The sequence below is a fragment of the Pelodiscus sinensis genome, chromosome 8, assembly GCF_052426305.1.
Source record: "Pelodiscus sinensis isolate ZL-2025 chromosome 8, ASM5242630v1, whole genome shotgun sequence".
In the NCBI taxonomy this organism is placed as follows: domain Eukaryota; kingdom Metazoa; phylum Chordata; order Testudines; family Trionychidae; genus Pelodiscus; species Pelodiscus sinensis.
This window is the reverse complement of record NC_143059.1, coordinates 4,579,562-4,605,075: the sequence shown is the minus strand read 5'-3', so window position 1 is coordinate 4,605,075 and position 25,514 is coordinate 4,579,562. Positions and strand designations below refer to the sequence as shown.

Here is a 25,514-nt window from a genome sequence, read left to right as displayed (position 1 = left end):
TAGTTAACACCCTTCGTCTCAGTGCCAGTAGATGGGAGAGTGCGTGCACCGCCCCCGGCAGCGTGTGTGTTTTACAGACGCTGCTAAACAGCAGGAGGATTTTCCAAACAAAGGACAGAGCTCCTCTCGTCATCTGGCTCTTCCTGGGGCCTGGAAGCTCGGATTTATGGTGCTCTCACTGTATAATATTGCAGTGCTAAGAGCAGGTGCATTGAAAACCTTTGGCTGCCAACCCTGAGACAGGTTCTTCTGTGGGCGTTGTTACACCCGGGGGAAGGTTTCATTCAGAACACCTGCCTTTCCTGGCTCGGCAGGGAGCTGAGTGTGGCCAGCAATGATTGTGGAGGCTGGTCGCTGGTTACCCACCCTTTCACCTCCAGATGACTGGCTTCGATATTCCCCAGCGTGGCGATGAGGCTGCCCAAGGTGAAAAATCCACTCTCGCTGCATCTGTTACAGTCCACGCCTTTGCGCTAAGCAGCACGGCCTTCCCGCAGGCCAGGGCGGTGTTCGTACTGCCCATTTAAAGAAGGGGGAAACTGAGGCAGGGAGAAGCGAGTTGACTTGTTGCAGATCACAGAGCAAATCCGTAGCAGAGCCAGGAATCAAACCCAGATTGGCCGGCTCTCTGCCCGTGTCAGTGCTACCCTCTGCATACGCACAAACAAAGGATCACCCAGCACGAAGGTTTGCGGCAGCATGTTTGGTCAACGGGCTCCGGTTTTCCCCTTCCTAGACTTGGCGGGTCCCCCCCCCCCCTTCTCTTTCTTCCCTTCCCCACCTTCGGCTGGTTGCTGTGGCAGCGGAGTAATGCAGAAGTTCCGCCTGAAAAAACGCTTCCTCCTTAGATGATACTGTACATATTGTCATGGAAATTGTCCTCATTTCCCCCGAGCGCACTTTAAATAACTCGAGCAGCCGTGCTAATGAGCAGCACGGTCTCGGCAGCCCCCCCCCCCCCCGTGCAACTTGACACACTTTCCCCCGCACCGAATCCCCCGCGCTCAGCAGCGCACATTTTAAGGCTCCAGCATAATCCATAATCACAGGCTTTCTCTCTTTGGACCAGTCATTTCGCTCTTCGCACCTGGCGATAAAAGGTCCGCTTGCCTGCTTGCAATTGCCACGATGCCGTTTTTCACTGCCAAGTACCTTAAGAAAAGCAAGTGTCTCCGCAAGGGTAAGTCACAATCTGTGTGGGGTGTTTCGTGGGGTGTGTTTTGCTTTCAGCCCGGGGGAAGATTTTATCGACATGCCGTGGGAACGGAGCTGTGCGTGCAGCCGTTCGGTTAGCAAAGGGGCTTGATTCTGCTCTGTCCATTTTTGATCCCAGATACCGTATGCATGGATAGTCCGCTTTCTACATGCGGGAAAGCCGACTAAGCAGAAGACTGGTTAACCCTAGAAACGCTGCATGCTTTCCCCAGCACACGGATTGATGTCCTCTTTCAGAACAAAAACACCTAGGTGTTGTGTTGTTGTGGTTTGGTCACCTTTTTGTGTGAGTCAGCTCTGCCTCTGGACAGGGCTAACCATCTAGCATTTTCGTTGGTGTTCACCAGAAGGATGTGCCTGGGTGGAGGTGATAACTTGCAACACAAAATGGAAACATTGAATTTCCTCCAAGCATCTTCTATTTGGGAGACATTGGTGTACGAGTGTGTGCAGGCTTTTGGTGGTGGTCTGTGTCTTCCTCAGCCATGTAATTGTTGTTCAGGTAGATGCATAGTCAGTTATGAGAGGCGCTTGCTTCTGGCGGTGTCAAAATTAACAGCCGCATGACAGATCACACCCCCCAAACGTGTTCTGCTCTGTCCCTTGGTTCGCTACTTGTCTCTGTCTCGTCACGCTCGTTACCTCGCCGTCCGTCCGAACGCGAGTCCTGCCATCAAGAGAACAGGGATTTCTCACGGGAGAGACTGGACCACCCGTTCCCAAAGACCTGTCTGAGCTGCCTAGCGAAACAGCTGTACCACACGCATCCCCCTGCTCTGACCCTCCACCCGGGACATGGGCTCTCTGGCGAAATTCAAGCGGCGGAATCGTGGATTTTAAAAGGTGGCTTAGAAGTCGGACAAAGGGGTTTGAACATGAAAACGATCCTGTCTTCGACCTGCCTTTCCTGGCCGGCCGGTATTTAACGGGCCCAAGCAGTCGGCTCTAATAGAGTCAAGGGATGAGAATGAACAAGTCTGAACCAAGCAAACCTACCGCCATTGGCTGGCCCTGACCTGGACTTCAAAGTCTTTGGGGATCCAGTTTTGTTGGGATTCAGGAACCTTGGGCGCTGCCGTGCAGAGCGCGCGTTAGGGCTTTACCTCCGCGTTACTGCCTGGAGCTCCAGCGTGGCTGCCCTCCGCCTCCCGTCCACACGTGCAGGTTTCTAGCCTGAGTTACCGCAAGGGGTTCCACCTTGAGTTGTCTGCCTGCCGGGGTGGGGTGCAGGGGGTCGGAGGCAGCCAGGGTGCTGCTGGGGCTGGTGATCCAGCTGTTGGAATTGCAGTTGGAAGGGGCAGTGTCTCCGCGCGCCCTGGAGCCAGCCTAGCTGAAGTGGAGTGGCTCTGGTGTCACTCCCAGGGCAGTGAGCGCAAGGCAGGAGAGAGAGCGAATTCCTCCAGGCTCATTCGGTGTCAATTGTAATGGGTGGGCCTGGAGAAACCCGGGGGAACACCCCTCGCTCCAGGTCACTTTCCCCGAGTCCTGCTTCCCCAGCGTGGGCATGGAGGGTCCCCGCGACAGTTGGCCCACCCCCGCTCTCCGCCCCATCCCGGGGGCAGCGGCTGCAGCTGGAAGAGAGATTGCGGTAGCCCTGTGCCCTCAGCAATGGCCGGGGTTCGGCTGCCCACTGGAGAGACACCGAGCCAGGATCTTCCCAAGAGGCAAGGGGGCAGACTCAGGTTCTGGCCATCGCCCGGCCCTGGGGGACTGTGAACCTGGCGTCACTGGGCCGGGCCGGGGGCTGGCTGTGAGCACACTTTCTGGGATTCCCCGGCTGGCACAGCCAGCAACGCAGGACTCTTGTACCCCACTGTCCAGTCCTGGAGCCTCAATGGTTTCCTCTTGGCAATTTGCCGGCCAAACCCATTTCTTTCTCCGCCTTCCGGCGCGTCGGCTTCGGCCACAGCTCTGCCGCCTGTGGCCTGAGCAGTCGGATGAATTGTGCCGTGTTTGCCGGCTCTCGGGGGCAGGATCCTGCTGGTCCTATGTACGCTGCCAGCCCCGGGTGCGCACACAGCGCTGTAACATGAGCTGCTTCCCGCGGGGTCCTGGGCCCCTGAAATACCCTCTGGAGTTGGTTGGGGGGATGGAATCTCAGGGTTGGGCCCTGAAACTCTTCCTTGGTTTGTCTCCTGCCCGTTGATCCCAAAGGGAACACGCTGCGTCTGCGCCGAAGAGGCTGCTGCTTCTCCCCTTCCCTTCGGAAAACGAATCACGCGTCGTCCAGGGCCACGTGATTCCCGCGCGGCTGTAGATCTGTAGGACCTCGGCGCCGGGTGCTGAAGGAACAGACGAAGAGCCCTGCCAGCAGGGGCGGCCTTAGACTCGCTGCCAGCAACTGGCGCCCTAGGCGAACCCTGCAATTGGCGCCCCCACCTCCAAACCCCTCAGTGATATTGCGCCACCATTTGGCGCCCCATTTAGCTTGGTGCCCTCGGCAACCGCCTAGTTCGTCTGTATGGACGGGCCGCCCCTGCCCGCCAGCCCAGCCATCGCTCCCAGAGAAGGAGGGGACGCGTCCGTGTGGGGGGCACGCTCGTGTTCCGCACGTGGGGCTGACGAAGCGCCCGCTCAAGGGACGGGTCTGCTGCTGCAAGCTCTGGCCGCTGGTTGGAGGAACAGGCAGCCAAAGCCTCAGAAGTTCCAGGGATGCCAAACGGCCGGGCCGATGCCCGACGCGCCCAGGGTCCCACTGGATGGGCGAGGGATTGGAGGCGTTGAGCGCTCCTCTCGAAGGACACGGGGGAGTCCTAGCTCCTAGGCCCGTGTCTCGCCCACTCGACTGACCTCGCTTTCCCTCCCTGGGGTGGTACAGCCCGACTGGTACCTTTTCCGTGTGTGTGCAGGGGGGTGTTCATGTGTTGGGGGCTCGGCCAGGACTGGAGGTTGAGAATCCTGGAGCAGCTGCTGTTCCTACCGTGGTCTCTGAGGCAGGGGGCCTAACGCCTATAGCAAGTAGGCTGGGGTGGGTCAGATCTGGCCCACGGGCCACCCTGTCGGGACCCTCAGGCACAGAGCAGCCAGTTGCTTCAGAGTAGCCCCACGCCGCTTTAAGCAGCTGGCTGCTCCCTGTGGCTCTCTGCTCTGGGTGCCTGGGGGAGGCTTCCCGCTTTCCGATCCCATGCTGGGGGTGGTCCCGGCCACCCTACGGCCTTGCTTGTCTTGTGTGCCCGGCCTTTGTCGATCTCCCGTGTCACGCCCCCCCACGCCGGCACTGGGCACCGCCCCGGGCCAGCGCAAAGCCCCTCAGCATTCCTCCGACCCTGGCTTGGCAAGAGCCAGGCCGTTCTTGGCCCTGCAGCCAATTGTCCGGAGACCTTGGGCAAGTCGCTTACTTCCGATTTTTCAAGAAGCATGGGTTCCAGAAGAGGCCGACGGGCTCCTAGGCGCCCCTTGTCGTTTTAAAACCACCCTCCGCTGCCTCCGGTCTCAGCGCCTCCGGTCCCTCCTCAAAAGGAGGCTGATACTCAGCACGTTCTGGGCTCCCTCCGCGTAGCCTCGTTTTCGGACGTTCCTTGTCTGTGATCGCCTCCAACGCGCTCGTTGTTCTCAACCATTGCCTGGGGCACGTCTCGGAACGGAGCACCGTCTGTCGGCTGGTTTGCGATCAATCCGTTACTCTCGGCTGTCTGCAGTTTTCCCCTGGAGCGGGGTGGGATGTTTTTGATTGGACAAAGTATCATTCGTATTTCCTGATTGGAGGAGTTTGAATCTTAGGCTGGGTCAGACCAAAGGTCCATCTAGCCCAGTGTCCTGTCTGCCTACAGTGGCCAATGCCAGGTGCCCCAGAGGGAATGAACAGAGCAGGGAACTATCAAATGATCCTTCCCCATTCCCAGCTTCTGACAAAGAGGCTAGGGACATCATTCTTATCCATCCTGGCTAAGAGCCATTGACGGACCTAACCTCCATGAATTTATCTAGTTCTTTTTTTGAACGCTTTTAAAGTCCTGGTCTTATCACAATATCCTCTGGCAACGAGTTCCACAGGTTGACTGTGCGCTGCGTGTTTTGCTTGTCTGTGTTCTGTGGCTGCACCAGTCTGGCATCACTACAGTCTCCATTAGACTAAACCTCCGCAGCAGGATTGGGATCCTGCAGGACTCCCTGCCATCCTAGCTGGCGTGGGTAACGTGCCTGTTATCACTGCGGGAATTTGTGGGAAACCGCTAACTCTCTCGTCAGCTGATCATAAATAACATTTCAGTGATGTCAAGCAAGTTGTTTCTTTTTCTTTTCAGACAAAGGTTTTAATACTTTAACTTTAAGTGAAGGGTAGATATTTATTCTCTATTATAGCAGGAATTCAAGGGGTTTTTGTTTTTACATGGTTTAAGCCAGATTTCTTTTCTCATTTAGTGGTAGAAATCGTATCTGAATTCCATTTATGTATAATAACGGACTTTTTTGGTTTTTTAATACCCTGATTGAGTTGGGCTTGGTTCTGCTTTTAGCCGGGGGTAGGACTGAAGTCTCTGCCAACCCTGGGATTGTACGAATCGGTCTCTCTCCTGTGAGATCTACGGCTTTTGCAGGTGGCAGTGGGATGCACGTGCAAGAAACAATACAGGACAGGTGGGAGTGAGTATTGCGGGATGTAAGAACCGGTCCCGGGTGGGGCTCTAACGTAGACCAGTGTGTAGAATCGGGCTTTGCTGTGGGCCTACACCGAGATCAGGTGTTTTTCAGTCCCGAGCTTTTAACACGGGGACTGGGGAGCTATCCGAAGGAGCAGGCTGTACCCAAAGCCTGCCTGCTGCCAAGGTCGTATGAATATTTATTCTTAAATACTAATCATGAGCAGTCACTGCTGCTTAACGCACGGCTGTGCACAGCCCGGACCCTGGGGGTGTAGGAAACAAAGGCACGAGGACTGTGACATCCGCTCCGCCGGCGTGGCGGGTAGAGTCGCTGCGTTGCAACGTGGGCTGCGACTTCAGAGCCCAGAGACCGTTCTGCGCTGCGGGAGGCTGGCCCGGGGGCTTGCAGGAGGCAGGACAGCTTGTGGCCAGCGGCGGCTAGCATCCTGCTTTCGCCGCGGTGGAGCCTTGCTCCGTACAAGCGCTCCGTGTCGTTAGCCAGAGCCCGCTCAGCGGGTGGTGCGCGGAGCCCTGCCGTTTTTACTCGAAAGTCACCTCCTTCCTTAGCAGCTCGCGGGCGCGCCCGACTTCCGTCTGGGGACGCCAGGCTGGGACGGGGCAATTCACGGCCACCTCGTGGCCCCCGCCTCTGGGGGCTGCACAGATCCCACAGCCGGCCTCTCTCCAGCCCTGCTGCACCAGCAGAAGCAGATCTGCGTCTCCTTGCGCCCCGCGTCCCAGGGCTAGCACCGCGGCGCAGATTGATTCTCCAGAAAGCTGCTGTTGAATGTCTTGTCAAAGAGGCGGTAGCCCAGCGGGAAGGCAGCGCGTGGGAGGCAGAGGCAGCCGTCTCAAAGCCGAGCAAGAGCTCTTTGTTTCAAGCCAGCGCCGGGAAGGCCTTTCCGTCGCTCACATCGCCGGCGGGGCAGAGCTGTGCTCTCGGCTGCCGTTAAACGGGGAGACACAAATCCGGGGACAAGCCCCGTCCCTCGGGCACAAGGCTATTCGAGTCTCTGCCCAGCCTGGGTCTTTTGGAGAGCACAGAGCAGGGCCGCTCTCGCTGGTGATGTTTCTTTTCTTTTTTTCCTTGCTCACCGTGTCTTCAGTGCACCTTCTCGGCCAGACTCCGCTCCGGTGCGCCCCGATGCGTTTACACAGCTGACACGCCAGGCTGGGAATACACGCCCGGGGGGGTTTCCACGTATTTTCAGAATGGAAAATTTGTCAGAGCAGCCCCTTTCCCGCAAACAGTTTGGGGCTTGATCAAGCAGGGTTTGCCAACAAAACATGTTTTTAGTCCTGAATTTTTGGCTGGCTGGATTTTATACTGATGGCATGTGGCTGCCCCCTGCCCGTCAGGAACCCCCTGCCACGGAACAGGCCAAATTCTCAGCGGGTTGGAGGAGTGGCGTGCCACGCCCATATCAACTCACCCGTCTAACCCCGCCGTGCCTCTGCACTGGCAGTGCTTAGCAGACTTGTCTCTTAGATTTGGAGAATGACCCCATCACACGTTCTAAGCACGGTCTGCGTCTAGTCCTGCTGGAAACCCAAATACGGCTGGAAGAGCCTTTCTTCCGGTTCCTCTTCTGGCCGTAGTGGGGAAGCTCGGAGCTGCGCAAGACCAGGGCTAGAACGATCTCCGGGCAGAAAAAGGAATTGAAAACTGCTTGGCTCGCTAGCAAGACGTCGTCCTCAGGTTTGCGGCTTCGGTGCATGCTCATCTCTGGGACGCAGCCACTTCTGGGGGGGAGCGCGGCCGCCTTCTCTTGCTCTTTCAGCACCGTTCGCAGGAAGGCCTCCTCCGTGCAGAAACACCAGGGCACTACCCGGGTTTGGAATCTGGCCAGGATCCAAAGGGAGCACGTTTTACAAGTGGCGCATGTGTCAGCCAGAGGAGTCGCCGGGTTAGTCTGCAACTTTACAAACAACGAGGGGTCCCCTGGCACCTTAGGGTATGTCTAGACTGCATCCCTCTGTCGGCAGACGGATGCAGATTAAGCAGGTCGACGTTGCAAATGAGGCAGGGATTTAAATATCCCGTGCCTAATTTGCATAAAAATGGCAGGTTAAACCGTGCAGGTTTGTGTGTGTGTGTGTTCCCATTCCTGACGTCTGTTTGTGTCCATCCCGCCTGTGGCGCAGAGATGTCCGGTGTGGCCCCTACTCAGGGCCGAGGGGCCCGGCTGGCACTGGCTGGCGTCTGTCCCACGAGAGGCTGTGCAGAAAAGCCCCTGAGGTGGCGGCGGATGTGGTTCGGTCCAGTGATGGTGGCGCTTGTGTAGCTGTGTGGACAGGGTCGACACCGGGGACAGGTCCTGGGGGACAGTATGGGAGGTGTGGCTGCTGGAAAGGATTTGCTTCAGGTTAGGGGGTTGTCTGTAGGCGAGGACTGGCCCGTCCCCCCACGTGTGACCATGTAATTGCTGAAAAATTCAGCGGTTACACATTTACCAGAAAAAAACCCCCAAAACCCCACCCTGCTTTTAACAGCCCTGGTACCATCAGGACCCAATTGTACCAACCCAGAGAATGTGCCAGACCACAGATGTTGCCGGACCAGAGAGAGCCAGACTAGAGAGGTTCAGCCTGTATATTGTGGCTGGTGTTTCCTGCCCGGGGTGCATGGCCAGCAGGAGCGTTTTCTCTCTGCCTTTATTGTGTTCCAACTAGAGAGAAATCTTGAGCCTGCTTGCTCCCCAGGAGCTGTTCAGAGCTGTGGGGCTGAGCCGATTGAGTGAGAGGATCGCCTGCATGCTTTTTATGACCACCTCTGTTCCAGGCCTGGTGTGTGTTTCAATAAAACTGGTACCATTAAGAACACACAAGGGTCCGCATCCTTGATCTCTCCTCCAGTGGGAAACTGACTAGGGAGGCTCTGGAGATCTGTAAACTCTCCCCCGGGGCAGAGAGAGGGGCCACAGTATCATCTGGTCTATTCCTCTTGCAGAGGCCTCGTTACAAGGTCTGTAACGAAGAGGCCAGCGCCTCGTGCTGCCAAGCCCAGTAACGAAGAGGGTTTCTAAGTGAACGCATTTGCATTGTGTTAGCCCTCCCTACTGGGAAACCCATTATGCTAATGTCCCCCTCCCGGGTCTAATTGACCGTCGCTGATTTGATGAGCCGAGGCCTGAACATCCTCACTGGAGGTAATTGGAGTGGGAGCGTGCGCGTGCTCAGGCCGGCGTGACGGCAGCCACAAAATGGAGTCCTGCCGTTCCCAGGAAACGCGGCGTCTGCCAGCTTAGCGCTCGCTCCTGGGGCCGCTGCTTGAGGAAGAGGTGCTGCCCGACTCCCGGACTTAGCCCTGACTGTGTTCGGGGGCATCCCTCTCCGGCAGTGCGACAGACACAGCCCACGGCAGTGCAAACGACGGGCTTTGTTTAACGGGAACTACCGACAGCCCTGGCCCCAGAGGTTTCCCTGCTCTGGGTACCCTTTAAGCCCTGTAAGCGGCAGACAGCTTTCCCGCCCACCTCCAAAAGTGGGGTGGCAGCCATGGGGCCTGGGCTGCACGGGGGAAGGGGCATGGTAGGCAGGTTGGCGGTCTGGAGAAAAAGCTGCAAATATCGGCGAGGCCACGCCCCTTTCCCCTAGAGTCTTCCTTTTGTTGCTAATTACTTTTAGTCCCCCCCACAGTCCCCGAGACGGGCTAACGGCTCATCCCTGGATTGGCGTCTCTTAACAAAATGACTAAGAGATTTCTAACACGCGCAACGCGATTCCGCTTTTCTCGGATCTCGTGTCAGCAAGAGCGGAACCATTTTTACCGTCACTTTTCGACAAGTTGCAGCCTCGACGGAAAGCCTAAGCCATTAAAGTGTTGCAAAGTCCCCAGCTACCGCCACAGGCTCTGGTAACGGAAAGCGTAAGGCAAGATCAGGCCCCTCGCTGCGCTATCAGCGATAACACCTGCGATTATTTCAGCAGAAAGAACTATACACACCTCTCTTATTCTGCACCGTTTCTGCGGTCAGCTTGCGGTTCGCATCCCATCTCTGGATGCCTGGGAGCCTAAAGATGCGCCTGAATTACAAAGCCGGGATCTGGCTTTTTCAAAGTGTTGGTTTGTTCATGTGCAGGTAGGGCCAACCCAACAGTATAATGAACTAGGCAGTTGCCTAGGATGCCAGATTTTAGAGAGCCAAATTAGCTGGAGGTGATTTTTTTCTCTATTTAAAAAACGATTACTATATTATCTCTTTATAAACAAATGCATCGACTACTGCAGTGCAGCAATGCCGTGTCAGAAGTTGTTATTTATTTTGCTTCGTGGAGCATGGCTGTGTATGGCAGTACGGTAACAATGTGTCACGACGTAGCTTCAAAAGAGCGCCCCCTGGGGGCAGGCTCTGGCAGTTCAGACATGCCACTAGCCCAGTGGTGGCCAGACATAGCCGAGTCAGTATTGCTCACTGCTTAGCAAAGGCCGGTCAGCGACCCGCCACAGCTGTTCTGCCGTGTTATGAGTCATGATCAGCGGCCTACTGCAAAAGGGATCCCACTCGAATGCATGCTTTCGGTGCCAGGCTTCATTCGGTGTCTTCGCTTCCCAAAAATCGTTTTCTTTGCAAGGAAGACAGGTGCAACTTTATGCAACTGTTTATAGCGCGGGCCAGAAACACTATGCAATTCACAACGGTTGAAATTTTACAGTGACAGCTACTGGCAATGTACAGTGTAACTGTGTTGGGTTAATGACCAGTAACAAAACCAATATCAATATTTCATTTTATTTTCCCATTGTTTGTTGTGAATGCCAAGCACATGAAGGGCTAGAATATCATTCTAGACGGCTCACTTTTCTCCATATTGATGCATCAAAGTCATGGTTTGCCTGCGGCACCAAAAACCTTCACACGCAGGGGCTTGATTTGGGTCCGTCTGAAGTACGGTAACCCCAAGCCAGCCAAAATGGATCACTTTGGTTAAGCAACTCCATCTGCTGAACACCTAGGCCGAGTAAATGTTTCTGCAAATATCGTTTGCTCCTCAGGTCTTTGAGCACGGTACATCACTAGACGTCAGGGGCAGCTCATTCAGACCCTGCCGGCCTTTGGTTAACTGGATACAGCAGATTCTCTTAATTAAAAGAGAAGCTAAAGCAAAGTAGCCTCCCTGACACCCAAGAATGTCCGAAGAGGGATTCGGACCAGATTAACATTTGAAAACCGGATCTGAATCGAACGGGTGCAACTTTCATGAGCCGACAAGACTTGATCTTCTTCATTACGCGTCGCTTGCAGACCCCGTTCCTGCGCGTAGAATTAGTCCCGTGCTCAGAGAGCACCCGTGTGGGTTTTGTGTGTCGTGTCACCGCTTCCTGTCTCTGCAATGCTGCTCGGGGCTGGGTTTCTGTTCCTGTTCGGCTTTGTCCAGCTCCTTGAAACTCCAACCGCAGGCCTGTGACTGCAGCTCCGTGATGACGCCTCGCAGGGAATCTGAAATTCACAGAAAATGGCCCAGAGGGCGGCCAGAGGGACTGGGCCCCCTCCTGGTTGTGGACACCGGCACTAAGGCGGCCTGGCCACAAATGCCGTGCGAGGTAGGGCTCAGAGTGAGCCGGGCACCCAGCTTTTTGAATCCCTCGGGCGCTGTAAGCAAACCCGCCAGGCTCTCCGCACACAAAGGGCGATGGCACGTCGGTCTCGCTGAGAAACCCGCCAAACCCGTCCCAGGGCCCTGAGTATGCGACACGCTCCGAGGCAGCTTTGCGGCCCGTCGCCTTTTCTAAGGAACCAGGCGCTGCAGCGTTAGCCACCAAAACGGCGACGGACGACACCGGGGGGGCCTGTCCTCACCTGCGTCTCTCAGCCCTTTGTCTCGGGAGAGGCCCAAAGCGCTGCCACGGGACACGCCACTCCTTTCCCGTGATGTTCCTTGTCCATGGGGTGAGTATGATCAGAACAGCAAGGCCCCTCCCCACACACACGTGGGCAGCCACAGACCCAGGCGCGTGCACGCGCACACGTGGGCAGCCACAGACCCAGGCGCGTGCACACGCACACGTGGGCAGCCACAGACCCAGGCGCGTGCACGCGCACACGTGGGCAGCCACAGACCCAGGCGCGTGCACACGCACACGTGGGCAGCCACAGACCCAGGCGCGTGCACGCGCACACGTGGGCAGCCACAGACCCAGGCCCGTGCGCGCGCACACGTGGGCAGCCACAGACCCAGGCCCGTGCGCGCGCACACGTGGGCAGCCACAGACCCAGGCCCGTGCGCGCGCACACGTGGGCAGCCACAGACCCAGGCCCGTGCGCGCGCACACGTGGGCAGCCACAGACCCAGGCGCGTGCGCGCGCACACGTGGGCAGCCACAGACCCAGGCGCGTGCACACGCACACGTGGGCAGCCACAGACCCAGGCGTGTGCACACGCACACGTGGGCAGCCACAGACCCAGGCGTGTGCACACGCACACGTGGGCAGCCACAGACCCAGGCGCGTGCACGCGCACACACATGGGCAGCCACAGACCCAGGCGCGTGCACGCGCACACACATGGGCAGCCACAGACCCAGGCGCGTGCGCGCGCACACACATGGGCAGCCACAGACTTAGGCGCATGCGCGCGCGCACACACACACACACACAGGCCCAGGCGTGTATGCAGACCGGGGTGTACACACCTTGCCACTCACATCCAGACGCCGGGTTGAGGCAGGCGAACCTTAGCAGCTACAAAAGGAACTTAGCGGCCTCTTCATCGCCTCCGTGAACCCGGCCCTACCCCAGAGCTCTGCTCAGCAGCTGGAGTGTCCCACTGACTCCAGTGGCGCTGCTGCAGCAACCAGCCTGGCACGAGGGCCGACTTGTGCTCTGGCTGCCGTGCCTAGTGGATTTACAGCCCTGGAGAGCTACAGCGGAACGGTGGCCCAGGGAGAAGAAAGGGTGGCCCAGTGGTTAGCTCACTGGCCTGTGACTCAGGGGTCATGTCCCTGACTCTGCCACATCCTCTCCGTGCGGCCTTGGGCACATCACTTAGTCTGCCTGTTTTGGTTCCCGTCTGTACAATGGGGTGGCAGCCATGCCCCGCCACACATCAGCTGCACCGCAGACAGATCTACTGACCAGGTGTGGCGTTGACAACGTTACAGCTGCCCCTTGCCTGTGGACTGGAGGGACCGGAGTCCGTTTAACGGCGTTATCTTCACAAAATGCCTGGGTGTTACGGCCAGGCTATGGCCCCCATTGTACAGGTGGGGAAACTGAGGCCCGAGGAGCTTGCCTCAAGGTCACACAGGAAATTGGACCCAGGTCTTCCAAATCCTAGGCTAGTGCGCTAACCGCTGGGCTGCGCTTCCTTTCCTTCCCCTCTGAAAGTGCAGGCAAGATTGCCTCACCCCTGCTGCCGTGCAGCTGCCCACGCTCCCAGACTGCGGTTGTGACCCGAATCTTGGCGTGAACGTGGCTCTTAATGGAAGCACTGGGAACGCCGGGGGGGGGGAGGGGGAGGGCAACTTTGAACCCCCCCTCCCTTCCCCCGGCCTCCATCTTGCTTCTGTTCCCGAAATCACCTTTCAGGCTCCCGGTTACCATGCCAACGGGTACCAGCTCAGTGCCTGGCGTGCGGCCGGGCAGGACCGCGAGGGACCTGGGCTCCCAGAGGCGCAGCAGGAAAGGGGCAGGTGGGCTGTGTGGTCTGGGTGGGAGGGGGCGGGCGGGCGACCGAGAAAGCGGCGACTGAAGGGAGATGACAGACCACGTGTCGCAGGGCGAGCTGGCCTGGACGAGGGCTGGGCCTCAGCTGCACCTTTGCCGGGGTGTCTCTGGGCTCCCCCTTTGTTGCTGCCCCGGCTGCATCAGCTGCTGCTAGTAAGAGGACAGAGAGAGGAGCAGGAAGGGCTGGAGGTGAGCCCGGAAGTAGGGCAGTGGCAAAGAGAAGACATGGCCCTGGGGAGGAGACCTGCCCCAGATCAGAAGTCTGGGTTTCTTCTGTTTGGGCACGGCTCCTACTTTGGAAGGGACAGATGGTAGGAAGGCTGAGTCCCACAGCAGCTCGGAGAAACACAGGTGGGGAAACTGAGGCAGCCTGCAGCGGCACTGGGTAGGTGTGCTCAAGCACCACCCCCGAACTCCAGATCTAAGCAGCCCCAAGGCGCAAAAGCCAGCGCTGGGTTTGGGCTTGGTGCCCAACTCTCCCCTCGGCCAGGAATCCTGCACCGAATGTAACTCACCCGGGAAATCCACCACCCGGGAGCTGGTGTGAGTGGTGGGTCAGAACTGGGCTGCGTGTGGGGACGGACGCCCCCCTGCCCGGCTGCCTCGCTCACGCGGCTAAAATCCGTCGGGCTTCTGGGGTCTCTAGAAAGCGACAATCCCGCGAGCTTGGATCCTCGCGGCTCCTTTCCCGTTGCAAATCAGAGCCTGGCCGGGGAGTTTGCTCAAGCGAAGCGACATTTACTAGCGAGCTGGCGGGCAGCGTCTAGCCCTCCTAACTCCCTCGAGGGTTACCAGACGGTTTCAGAAAAAAAAAAACCCACAGTGGCCCCTTTAAAAACCGTGTGGTATTTTCTGCATTGTTTTACCGGACAGGAAGCGAACATACCAAGCTGTCCGGTTCAATACCGGACACCTGGCAACCCCGGCTCCCTCCCCCAGCGGCACTGGGTTGCAGTGGGTGTAAATCCTGTTTCTCTTCCGACAATCCCGTGGAACCCAGCCCGCGCCGCTGTCCCGTACTCCTCTGGTGCGCGCGCACGCGGGACCTCGCTGGAGTGGGTCCTAGGCCGGGGCACAAGGTGGGGGCGGAGGAGACTCCCACTGGGTGTTGCAGTGGGACTCGTGTTCTGTACGGGGGAGGAAAATCAGACGGGCCAATGGGCATGGACGGTGCATCCCTGGGTAATCAGTATCCGGGGCATGCTGGGGGTATTAGCCCTGGCCAATAGATTTTCTGGGCTGCCACCCGTCCATCCTGCAGGAAGCAGAGAGAGGCTTGGACCTGACTTCCAAACTGGCCCCACCCCCTGAATTTCGGACAGGAGGGTCAGCCTGAAATCCTCAGCTCCCTAAAATGCTGGTTCTGGGCTGTATCCAAACCCAGGAGGGCAGGGAGGTGAGGGCAGCTGGTTTTCCCAGCACCAGGTTCAGAAGTGGCGTTCTCATGAGTTTGCCTGGTGAGATTTCTGCTACTCGAGTTTGCAGGGGCCGTCTGGCCAAAGGCCAGGTCTGCACTAGGGGGCAGACTAAGATACGCAGCTCCGGTTTCATGAATAGCATAGCTGGAGTCCATGTATCCTAATTTGAGTTTTCACAGTGTCCCCACTGGGGAAAAACTCTCCCACCGACTTTCCTTACTTTTCACAATATGGCTGAGTATCGGAGTCCATGGGCGCCATCAGCAGTGGATTTAGCAGGTCCTTACTAGACCCGCTAAATCAACCGCCAGGAGATGGATCTCTGAGCCTCAGTGGTGACAAGGCCTGAGCTCTCGATCTGGTTCAACTCCAAGCAAGAGTCTAGTTTTCATCTAGAGCCGCCTGGGCGTGGCAGATACAAATTCTCTGTGATGCTCTTGGTGGTTAAATCTATCCCTGCCCACACCTTGGTTCCTTTCTTGCAGCATGTGAAGCCTTGTCCAGCCCCGCCCTCCCTCCGGCGCCCCAGGGGCACTGAATTGCCCTCACGCGGGTGGAGCCAGCCCCCTCCATACCTCAGAGCGTGCGGCTTCTGGCAGGAGGGCTGGGCTGTGCTATTCGCAGGGTAACGCAGCTCACACCCGTCTCCTAGCCTGGAGGAACATTCGCCCAGGGTCGCCCAGGGGAAATTGGCTTCGCGCCAGGCCTGACTCTCCGCTGACCCGCGCCGGGGGGATCCCGTCCACCTCGGCAAAGCAAACAGCGCGGCTGGCGCGGGCCAGGCTGGGGGTGGTTTTGCAGCCAGGAGTCCCCCCGGCGTAGCCGCTCACCGCGGCGTGTGTTTTGTTTTCCAGGCGGCACGGGGGACCGGGAAAAGGTGCCTGTCAATCATGAAGCCTTCCTGCTCATGGCTAATTCCCAGAACGAGATGGAAGATTGGGTGAAAGCCATCCGGCGCGTCATCTGGGCCCCCTTCGGCGGAGGTACTGCACATAGCTCGCATGCCCATACGTTAAAACTCTGGCCTCAAGGTAAACCCCGTTCTTGTGCTATCGGCTACGCGGAACCGTCACGTGCAGGCTCGCTAGCGGCTCCCTGCGGCCTCTGGGTGGGTGGGCCCGCCCTCAGCACCGGCTCCACGGCTCCTATTGGCCGAGAACTGTGGCCAATGGGAGCCGCGGGGGTGGCGCACACGGGTGCAGGCGACACACAACGTGCAAAGTGGCCTGGTCCCTCCATCTCGGGGCTGGACACAGTGGCCACTTCTAGGGCAGGGGGGAAGCCTTCCCTGGCCCCACGGAGCCACCGGGCGGGAGGTGTCGCTCGGCCAGAGCCCCGCCCCAAGCTGCCCCCCCCCACCTCTGCGCCAGGTCGGAAACCCTTCCCCGCCTTACTGCCCCCCACACGCCACCCTGAGCCCCCTGCCAGACCCAGACACCCTGAACATCTCCCGCACCCCAATCCCGCTCCCGTCCCTGGCCTCACCCCGGAGCCCACAACCCCAGCTGAAGCCTGCACCGCCCCACACTCCACCCCCTTGGGCCCTGCCTGGAGCCCCCCCCACACTCCAAGACCCTCATACCAAGCCCCACCCCGCAGTCCTCACCCGCACCTCAACCCCCTGCCATAGCCCAGAACTCCATTGCACACCCGGAACCCCTCCTCTCTAGCCCCACCCCAGAGCCTCGGGGGAGCCCGGAGCCCCCCAGCCGGCTTGTATGTGGCCTCCAACTGATTTACCCAGTTCTGAAGGCAGCGCTGCCCCCCCCCCCGACCCCTGCCCCCAACTCCCTTTTGGGTCAGGCCCCTCCAATGACGGCACCATGAAATGCCAGACAGGCAGCTGCCATCCTGACGCTTGCCAGTTAAAAATCTTACGGCCGTGGACTAGAGCAAGACGGAGCCACGTCCCTCTGTCTGTCCTTTCCCGAGAGCAGCGCGCACCCCGCCGTCTAGTCGCCAGGCTCGTCCCCCACCGCCGACGGTCCCGCCGTCACCCTCCCCCCTTCCCTGGCACCGAGCCGGGCTGTCTGCACGGGGCCCCTCGGCCTCGCTCACGCGAGGGAAGGCTGTGAACAGAGCCGCCTCTCTCTGTTTTACCGCAATAACCCCCACTCCGCTTCGCTGCCACCGCCGCTTATCTGTCGACACATTTTAATATCTGCCGCTGGGGCGGGATTATGAATATGTAAATCCCCAGCCCTGGAGAAGGCTGATAGGCTGTGCCAATGAACGATGCCCAGATAAAAGGGGCTTAGCCTCTCGCTTTCATCCTGGCTAACGGCCTGAAGAAAGGCCCGAAGCAGAGAGAAGGGGGCGCGCAGACTTTCAGAAAACGCCGAGGACCCCGAGTGCGTAATGGGGACAGGTGCAGCCTGACCGTTTGTGCCTTGAAAGCGATCCGGGGGCTCTGGGCGTGGTGGGGAAGGGCTGCCTTGCTTGGGGCCCACGTGGTTTCTAGCAGGGTCCCCGTCTTCCAGGGCTCTGGGATCCAGCCGCCAGCAGGGAGGTTTCCGGGAGCTCGGCGTCGGCCGGGGAAGCGCGCAGCGGGTTCGCGTGCGGCTGGGGTGGGTTTAAAGGGCAGGTGTGTAAGACCGACGGACACAGCTGAGCTGGGAAGTGGGATCCGGGCTGGGTGGGAACTGCCTGGCCCCCCAGCTCCAGAGCCCTCTGCTCTGGCCACAGCTGGCAGGGGCCCGCAGGAGCAGGGTCCGGGCTTGCCTCCAGCAGAATGAGCCCAGCCCCCGGCAACCAGCCGGCATGGCCCCGGGGTTGGCTTCTGTGCGGGGCTGCAGCCTGTGAGCCCACGGCCAGCTTTGTCCTCCGCGTCCCGCAGCTCAGCCGAGCCGGGATCCAGCGCCTCTCGGCCGGCCTCGGCCCTGGGAAACACGGGGTCCCAGAGGCCCTCGGGGCGTCCCTGCGCCTGGCCCCCCCTGCTAGCACGGGGGGACCCCCCAGGCTGCGGCGATGCCTCTGCCGTGCAGGCAGGTGCTGTCCGAGGCTAACCGCGGCTGGTCCGGAGGGTCAGCTGTCCCCCCGACGCGGGTGCCCCCAGGAAGGTGGGAAGTTCAGGGGCTAGGACACTGCGCTGGGCGTCGGAGCTGCAGGCTCAGCTGCTGGATCGGGCCTGGACTCGGAGGGTAAATCATTGACTGTCCTGTGCCTCCGTTTCCCTCGCACGCAACGGGCACCGCCCTGCGGAGTCGTGGGCAGAGCCCGTCCGTAAGGGGGGCGCGCACGGCCCAGCAGCGGTAGGGCCGCTGGGCTCTTCCCAAGGCCGTGTCCTTACCCAGCTCCGGCCGGGGCAGACCAGCTTCCTCGCGCACCGCCAGGGCTCTCGCCTGCGCGGTGTTTCCTTCCCTCGCGGCGCAGGGGCCAGCCTGTTTCCGAGCAGGGCAGAGCGCGCGGGGGGCCGGTTCGAACCTGGCGAACTCCTTGAGCAGATGGTGGGTGTTTGTCTTGCCTCGCGGGCGGCGTTATCTCTGCCCGGAGATACAACTGGCGCCCGGCTCCTGTTATCAGTGTTTGTTCTTCCAGCCCGGAGTCGGGGGTGGGAGCCAGACCCAGACAACAGAGGAGGGGGTCTGTCTGGGGGGGAGGTGAGTCCACCTGGGACACGGGGGGGCCACAGTATCCGCGGGGTGGCTCTGAGCAGCTTGCCCCCAGGCAGCAGTCGCACCCACGGTGTCAGGATCGCTTTGGCCAGGGAAACTGAGGCACGGGGCTAGGAGAAAAGTGAGTCGGGCCTAGCTCCCCACAGAGCAGACTACTCAGTATCTTCTTCGCCTCCTCCATCTGCCCCCGGGGATGCAAGGCCAGACTGGCCCAGCTAGCGACGGTGCCCGAACGGGCACTTGGCCACGGAGTCACCTTCACCCCACTCCCGTGATCCCCATTGGACAGAGGGGGAAACCGAGGCAGCCAAGTGACTTGCCTGGTGTCGCACCGGCTGGCTGTGCTGGAGCAGGCCTGGCTCCCTGGCTAGCGCCCGCGCATGGGGCTGCCTTCCCTTTGCCTCAGGGCTGCGATCTGGGCTAGAGCTCTCGCAAGGCTTGGGGTGAACCCCAATAGGACTTGTGTTCTGTCGCGACCCTGGGAGCGTGCTGGGAGAGAGGGAGCGGAGCTGGTCCGTCTCCCAGGCTGCGCGAGGCCCTGCGGGGTTCGCTCCCCCCAGACGTGCGGCTTGAAAAGAAGGCGCCACGGGCCGTGGTGGAGCGAGAGCCAGACCGGACGTTTGTGCCACGGCGCGGAGCTCACGCAGGGCCGGTCTCTGCCTGTGGGACGCCGGCGCTCCGAGCGGGGGTCCCGGGCGGCCCTTCTGGCTGGGTAGCCCTGGGACATGTAGCTCAGCGCAAAGGCCCAAGCGAGGTGGGACAGCCCAGGGCCGTGGAAGGCCCAGAGTAGCCCCCAGCAGGGCGTGGGCACCACGCCGACCGGGGCGGGCCACGTACCCCCGGGCCCTGGAGCTGCAGGCTGCTGCGGAGTGGAGACAAGGAGCCAGGTCCCTCCGGGGCTGTAAGTCAGCCTAGCTCTGTGCTGGCCAGTGGCCTGTGGGTGCCTGGAAGGACGGGGTTAAAGTGGCTGCCGGACTGGCCCGCACCCCGGCTGGCTAGCAGTGGCACCTGGCTGCGGAGCCTGGTGATCGGCTCCGACCGGCCGCAGTGGCAGCGAAGGCTGACCAGGGCGGACGTCCTGCTGCGGACACGTGGCGCCCGGGGCCGTTTGCATCCGTGCAACGCGGGGGCAGGCGAGACCGGGGAGCAGCGTCTGGACTTTGAGAGACCAATAGCGCTTCATGGGCCCGCTGGCCGTGGGGCTCTCCGCTGCGGCCCAAGGCCTCCGGCCCCGTTGTGCTGAGCGACACGCCCTTCCCGGACGATCCAGCAGCGAGTCCCGAGGCGCTTGGTGGGAATTGATGAGGCCGTGCCAGGAGGGGTTTGGGACGCACGAGCGCCCGGAGCGCCGCAGCCAGCAGCGAGCTCTCGACGGAGCAAACGCGGAGACACACTCCTGTTGGATTTAGCGGCCTCCTACGACCCGAGCGGCCAGCAGAGCCCGTGGAAGGGGAGGTGCCCACAGCTCTGGGGGTTCAGCACCTCTGAGCTGACGCTGCATCTGTGGGAGCGAGGTGCCAGGCGGAGCCCCGGGAATCTCGCCAGACCCCCCGGCAGGGACCGCTCGGGAAATGTGGGTTTAATCTCTCAGCCTCCATCTCCCTACCGCGACGGTAGGAGACAACCACAGAAGTGGGCGGTGAGACTGACGGCGAGAATGGGAGGCGGTGAAAGATTTATTCGGACGGACCACTGTGCTTACCCGCTCAGACCTCCACTTCCCAAATCGTGCCCAGAGCAGATGCCTGGGCCTAGGGGGGTTGTGGAATCTCCATCGCTGGAGATGCTGAAGAGCAGGTTGGACACACACCAGCCAGGGACAGTCTAGATCAGGGCTACTCAACTTCAGAGCCCGGGGCCACAGTGATTCTCTGAGGGCTGCCACTTGAGTGTGGTTGCATGTACATGCAAATATATATGAAATATATGCAAATAGCTTCTTTCCCACAATGCCTTAGCACTCCTGGCTCCTCCTCCCTGGGGGCTAGAAACGCCGACACCCTGCACCCCTCTGTTCTAGCCGGCCCGTCCGCTTGCGTCTCTCAGCACTCACCTGCCTGGGAGACGCCTCGCCGTTGTGGGGCGTGTTCCCAGTGGAGCCACGTTCATAGGATCCCACCCGTGGGCCGTGTGTTGAGCCCCGTGTCACTGCACCGCAGGCCGCAAACAAACCAGCTGGTGCTTGATCCATCCATGAGGGCAGGGGACTGGACTCGATCAATGGCTTTCAGGCCCCTTCCAGCTCTAGTGTGCTAGGATTCTATGAGCTTTCAGAAAAACGAGATCCCACCTTGATTTCAGCACGGTCAGCGATGGAGAACCCACCACAACGCTTGGCGAATTGCTCCACTGGTTAATTGCCCTCACAGTAAAAACAACCATCGCCTTTCCGTCTGGATCTGTGCACCTTCAGCTCCCAGCCTCTGGGTCTCGGCCCTTGGCTCGCTGGATCGAAGAGCCCTTTGCCCCGTGGCGTTCCCAGCGGAGCCGTAGAGCGTGGGAGAATCCAGCTGTGCTCGGCTCAGGGTGCTGCCTGTTAACTTGAGAAGTGTGTTTATGTCGCGCTTGACAGTTCGTTCCCCACATGCTGTTTCTTGGCTCCGTGCAGAGACAAGCGGGCGAAAAAGGGCCTGAGTCTGGCCCGGCCCTGTGGCTGAGCAGTGCTCCCGGCGGTTTATCCTCTTGTTCTTTTCTCCAGGCAAACAGTTATACACCCAGTGCAGAAGCTAAGTGGTGCAGCGATGCCCACGTCCTTGCAAGCCTCGTGACTCAACTCAGGCTTGCTGGGACTTTCGCTCAGACTCACCCCCCGAAAACCAGCCTGGTTTCTAGCTTGACGCCGGCCACGGGGCCAAATTCAACCCTGACGCTGACGCAGCGCTTGGGGACTGCGAGCCCCGGGGCGTGACAGACGGCTCCACGCCCTTCCCCTGCGCGAGGGGACCCTGCCTGCTCCCAGCTCCCTGGGTGCAGAGAGACGGGTACGTCTCCAGCGGGGCCCGAGCGGCGACCTTCCGGGGTGTTGCATCTCAGGGTTCCTTTGGCTTCTTTTTTGAGGTCGGGCCCAGTCTTAGAATTTGCATCCAGGCCTACGGTGGCTCATGAGCGTGTACCAGGGGAGCCCGCCCCGGCCGCCCAAAGCTGGGAGGTTAGGGACCAAACAGCACCACACCCTGGGGGCCTTCTAGCCACCTTGCCCCAGAGAGCAAGACTTTAGCCAGAGCAGAAGAGCGGCCCCGGTCGTGGCAGCCTGCACTTCCCCCCAGCCACGCCCTTACCACGCCGGGGGGGCCGTGGCCTCTGCCCGGCTGCAGCACCGGGGCCAGCGGGGGAACCTGTCCGCACCGACTCTTACGCCCTTCTCCTGGGTCTCGCCGCGCCGGGGGAGCTTCACGAGGCCTCCGCTCCCGCGCTGGTGGGACTCTCCGTCTCCGCTGCGATGGGAAAGGAGGCTTTGTGCATGCGGCCCACCTCCAGCCCCGGGTCACCACCCGGCTTCCCAGGCGCGCACACCCGCCCAGCGGAGAGCGGACGGTGCCTGGGTAGGGGAGACGTCGCGCTGCTGCCAGGCTCCTGCGGCGAGGTCGCTTCCGTTTCGTGTCCCAGCTGAGCTGCCACAGGAGCCAGTGTGGCCGCTGGGCCTCTCCCGGAGCCGCGTGTTCGCTCTTCCTTGGGATGCAGCGCTGGGGGTGGATTAGAGACCTCTCCGGGGCCCCTCCGGCCCTGGGATGCCGGGCTAGCCTCTCGAGCGCAGAAGGCGACGGTCTCGTTCTGCGGGTCTCTTGGCCTCAGTTGTCCCTAGTGGCCGAGAGTCCCACCGGCCAATTGTGTGTTGTTACAGAAGGATTCCCCTCAGGTTTATTGCATCGCTTTTCCGTTTCAGCGGCTGTCCCCGTCGCTGGGGGAGGGGGCATAGGGATGACCTGGGGCTTGCGGCTGTGACACAGTTTGCCAGAAAACCGGCAGCTCCCCGAATGTTTCGGAAAGGGGTCCCCGGAGCTTCCTACCGCCCTGCGGAAGCGCCTGGCTGCATTACCCAGAAAAGCAGCCGCCTGCTGCATTCCCCTTCCGGGCCCAGAGCCGATCCCGGGCCCTGCGCGAGCGCTTCCTGTGCGCGAGGGCGGCCGTCGAACAAGTGCCGAGTTTTATGGGCGCCGTGGGGATCACAGCGGTGCCAGGAGGCCCCAGCCAGGATCAGGGCCCACGGGGTGCTCGGTGCTGTACGTACACAGAGCAAGGCCCAGGCTGCAGGACGGACAGAAGGCAGGAGGGGAAGCAACTCGCCCCAGACTCCCGCTCAGGCCGAGGGCGAGAACCCTTGGGTTTGGAGTCCAGGTGGGGGCTCACCCCCTGCTTGTGCTCTTGCCGCCTGCCTGGGGGGCGGCCGGGTGGCCTGTGCTCTCTTTCACATGGGAACCGGGGGCCCAGGGAAGTGCAACCCGCACTCTGGGAGAAACAGGTTTCTTAGGGCCCAGCTGGGCCGGATGAACGTGCGTGTGGATCGCTGACCCCAGCTGACCCCATGCTCAGGAATGGAGACGCGTGGCCAGTGGAGGCGGCAGGGGGGTGCTCGTAGAGGAGGGGCCGCACGGGGCGTCACTGCTGTACATGCCAGCTGCTTTGGGGAGCGGGGCAGGGCGGGGGCGGGAGCGGGCCTGCTTTGGCTCTGCTGCTCCATCCCTGGGCAGCTGTCTGGCTTTCTCCTGCCCTGGCCCTGCACCTCTCTTGAAAGCACACGCAGGGTTCTCGGGGGAGACAAGCCGCCAGACTCTGGCCTGTTTCCCATGGAAGGTTCCCGTGAGTCGTGGATCCCTGATCCGCAGCCCCGCGGTTGCGGTCTCTTCGCTGGCACGGAGGGACTCGCACGCGGATCTGAGCACCGGGGAACCGTCACAGTGCAAGCCCCTCGCCACACGGCAGGGGCCCCGAGTCCCTTCTGCCCCAGTGACCAGCTGAGCAAAACGCACAGGCCACGCGGAGAAGAAAAGTGCTTTGCCTGCCGCTCAGCCGCTGGGCCAGACAGTCCTGCCTCCGTCGGCCCCTGCGAGCAGCCACACCGGTGCTGAATGGGGGGTGCGAACTCTCTGGTTCCGGCCTTCTGTGCCAGACCGGGGTGGGGGGCAAACCTCTGGGACCAAGAGCGTGGCAGGCAGCAGCCACTGGGGCTAGTTCTCCCGGCTCCCGGGAGCAGAGCCGACGAGTCCCTGGCGTGGGAATCTCTTCCCCAGCCGGCTGCGGCTGCCTTTGTGAAAACTTGCTCCCCGTACTCAGCTGCTGTTGACACAGGCTGCAGCGTGGAGGGCGAGCAAGACCCTACCTGCCTGCCTCGCTCTTCCCATTGCCGGCCAGCTCCGCATCCCATTGGATAGTTCAAATGCTTTCCGCACAAGCCATAATTAATGCGAGCGGTGGAGCGGAGACCAGATGTGCCGCTGCTTATCTCCCAGGGCAGACCGGCTGCTCCCTGCTCTCCGGCGGGCGCGGGGGGGAGGGACGGCTGCCAGGGCAGGGACTCAGAATGTGTCTGATGCCTGAAGTCAGGACTTTCTTCCTCTGCCGCTCCTGCTGCCTGACGCTGCCCGGCTTCTGCCTGAAGCTCAGCGCCTGCCATGTAGCTGAGTGCTGCGCGGGGACCAGAGGTACGCGCCCGCTTGCCAGAGCTCGCTGCGGCTCGAGGGGAAGCAGGACTGTGCTCGGATCGCGGGAGCCGTTCCAGCAAAGCAGGGGCACAGCGGAGAGGCGGCCGGGGGCTCGGGCCGGGAGTGCTGCCTGCACACGCCAGGCCCACCACTAACCGCTCCGGGAGCTGTCGGGGGAGAGTTTGGCAGCAGAATTCTTATGTGTTGCACATTCCCGAGGGCGAACGTGTCGGAAGAAGCGCGGGCCGGGCTGTGGGGAAGGGCTGGGGACGAAGCTCAGAGTTCACTTCCCAGCTCCGCTACGGATTCCCTGTTTGACCTCGGCCGCGTCATCGCTCTTCCGTGTCTGACTGGGGCGCAGGAGGCTTTCTCCCTCCGCTGCCTGGTGTAGTCGGCGTGTCAGCTCGTGGGACAGCGGGACGCCCCCGTGCGTGTGTGTGCAGGGCTCACACAGCTGAGCCTGGAGCGGCTCCTGGCATGGGTGTGTGGTGCGTGTGTGGTGGGGTGCACAAGTGAGGAATACAAGCCTGTCTGTGCACAATGGTGAATGTGTGTGTGAACGTGTGCACACGTGGAGAGGCGCATACACGAGGGGTGTACTGGTGGGGGAGCGAGGGGCGTTTGCGGCTGACCCTGTGTTTTGTGTAAGTGACAGACGGGGGTGAGTGGGGAGTGTGTGAGAGACTAGCTGTCCTTACAGGGGCCAGCACGTATGTAACCCTAGGCAAGCTCTTGGCTCTGTGTGATTGTGGGCAGGAAGGTCTGATGGGCGTGAGCACGCATGTGCATGCCCGGCTGAGTTCTCCGGGCTCTGTGTGTGACACACACGTGTGAGTTACACACCTCTGCTTAGATCACCCTGCTCTGGGCATGTGCCGACGCTGGTGTTCTCCCGGAGCAGCGGGCGGCGTGAAGAACCCAGCGCTGACGTTCTCGTTTCTCCCGGGCGTAAGATGAAGCGGCAGAGGGTGCGATGTCTTGCCCCGGCGTGTCTGGAGGCATAGGCGCTGTAGGCCCAGGCTGAGCTGTGGGGTGAGTCCGCGCATCCTTGCTGGCGGCAGAGATCCACCGAGCTGGTTAAAGCTCAGCCTCAGCTTGCTGGCGCCCCCGCGCCCTCCCATTATCCAAACCCGTTTGTCTGGTGTCTGTGGGATCTCCCCGGATTATGGGGTCGAGGCAGGTTCTTTTACTACTAGCAAACACTGGCCTCTAGATAAGGACAGGGCCAGAGGCGTTAACTGCTTGGGTGCCAGGCACTCTGGGCCTGATTTCTAGTCCCCCCGGGCCGCCTGCTATTGGCTCCCACATCTGCCGGGATGAAAGAGAGCAGCGTCTTTCGAAGGGAGCCCAGCGCTGCCAAATGCAGCGGGAGCTGCAG

General features: G+C 60.7%; 1 protein-coding gene across 6 annotated transcripts in view; it reads left to right on the top strand.

Annotated features, from left to right (window-relative positions):
• Nucleotides 1–25,514, top strand: part of ARHGAP22 (Rho GTPase activating protein 22) — a 117,863-nt gene that overhangs the window by 68,213 nt on the left and 24,136 nt on the right. For 2 of the 6 annotated variants that reach the window (XM_075934643.2, XM_075934644.2), the window contains exon 4: nucleotides 15,738–15,914. In XM_075934643.2, the coding sequence (XP_075790758.2) occupies nucleotides 15,738–15,914 (177 nt within the window). Of the gene's footprint in view, nucleotides 1–881; nucleotides 1,181–15,737; nucleotides 15,915–16,692; nucleotides 24,137–25,514 lie in introns of those variants that run through there. The other 4 variants (XM_075934647.2, XM_075934649.2, XM_006118141.5 and 1 more) reach the window with 4 other exon arrangements.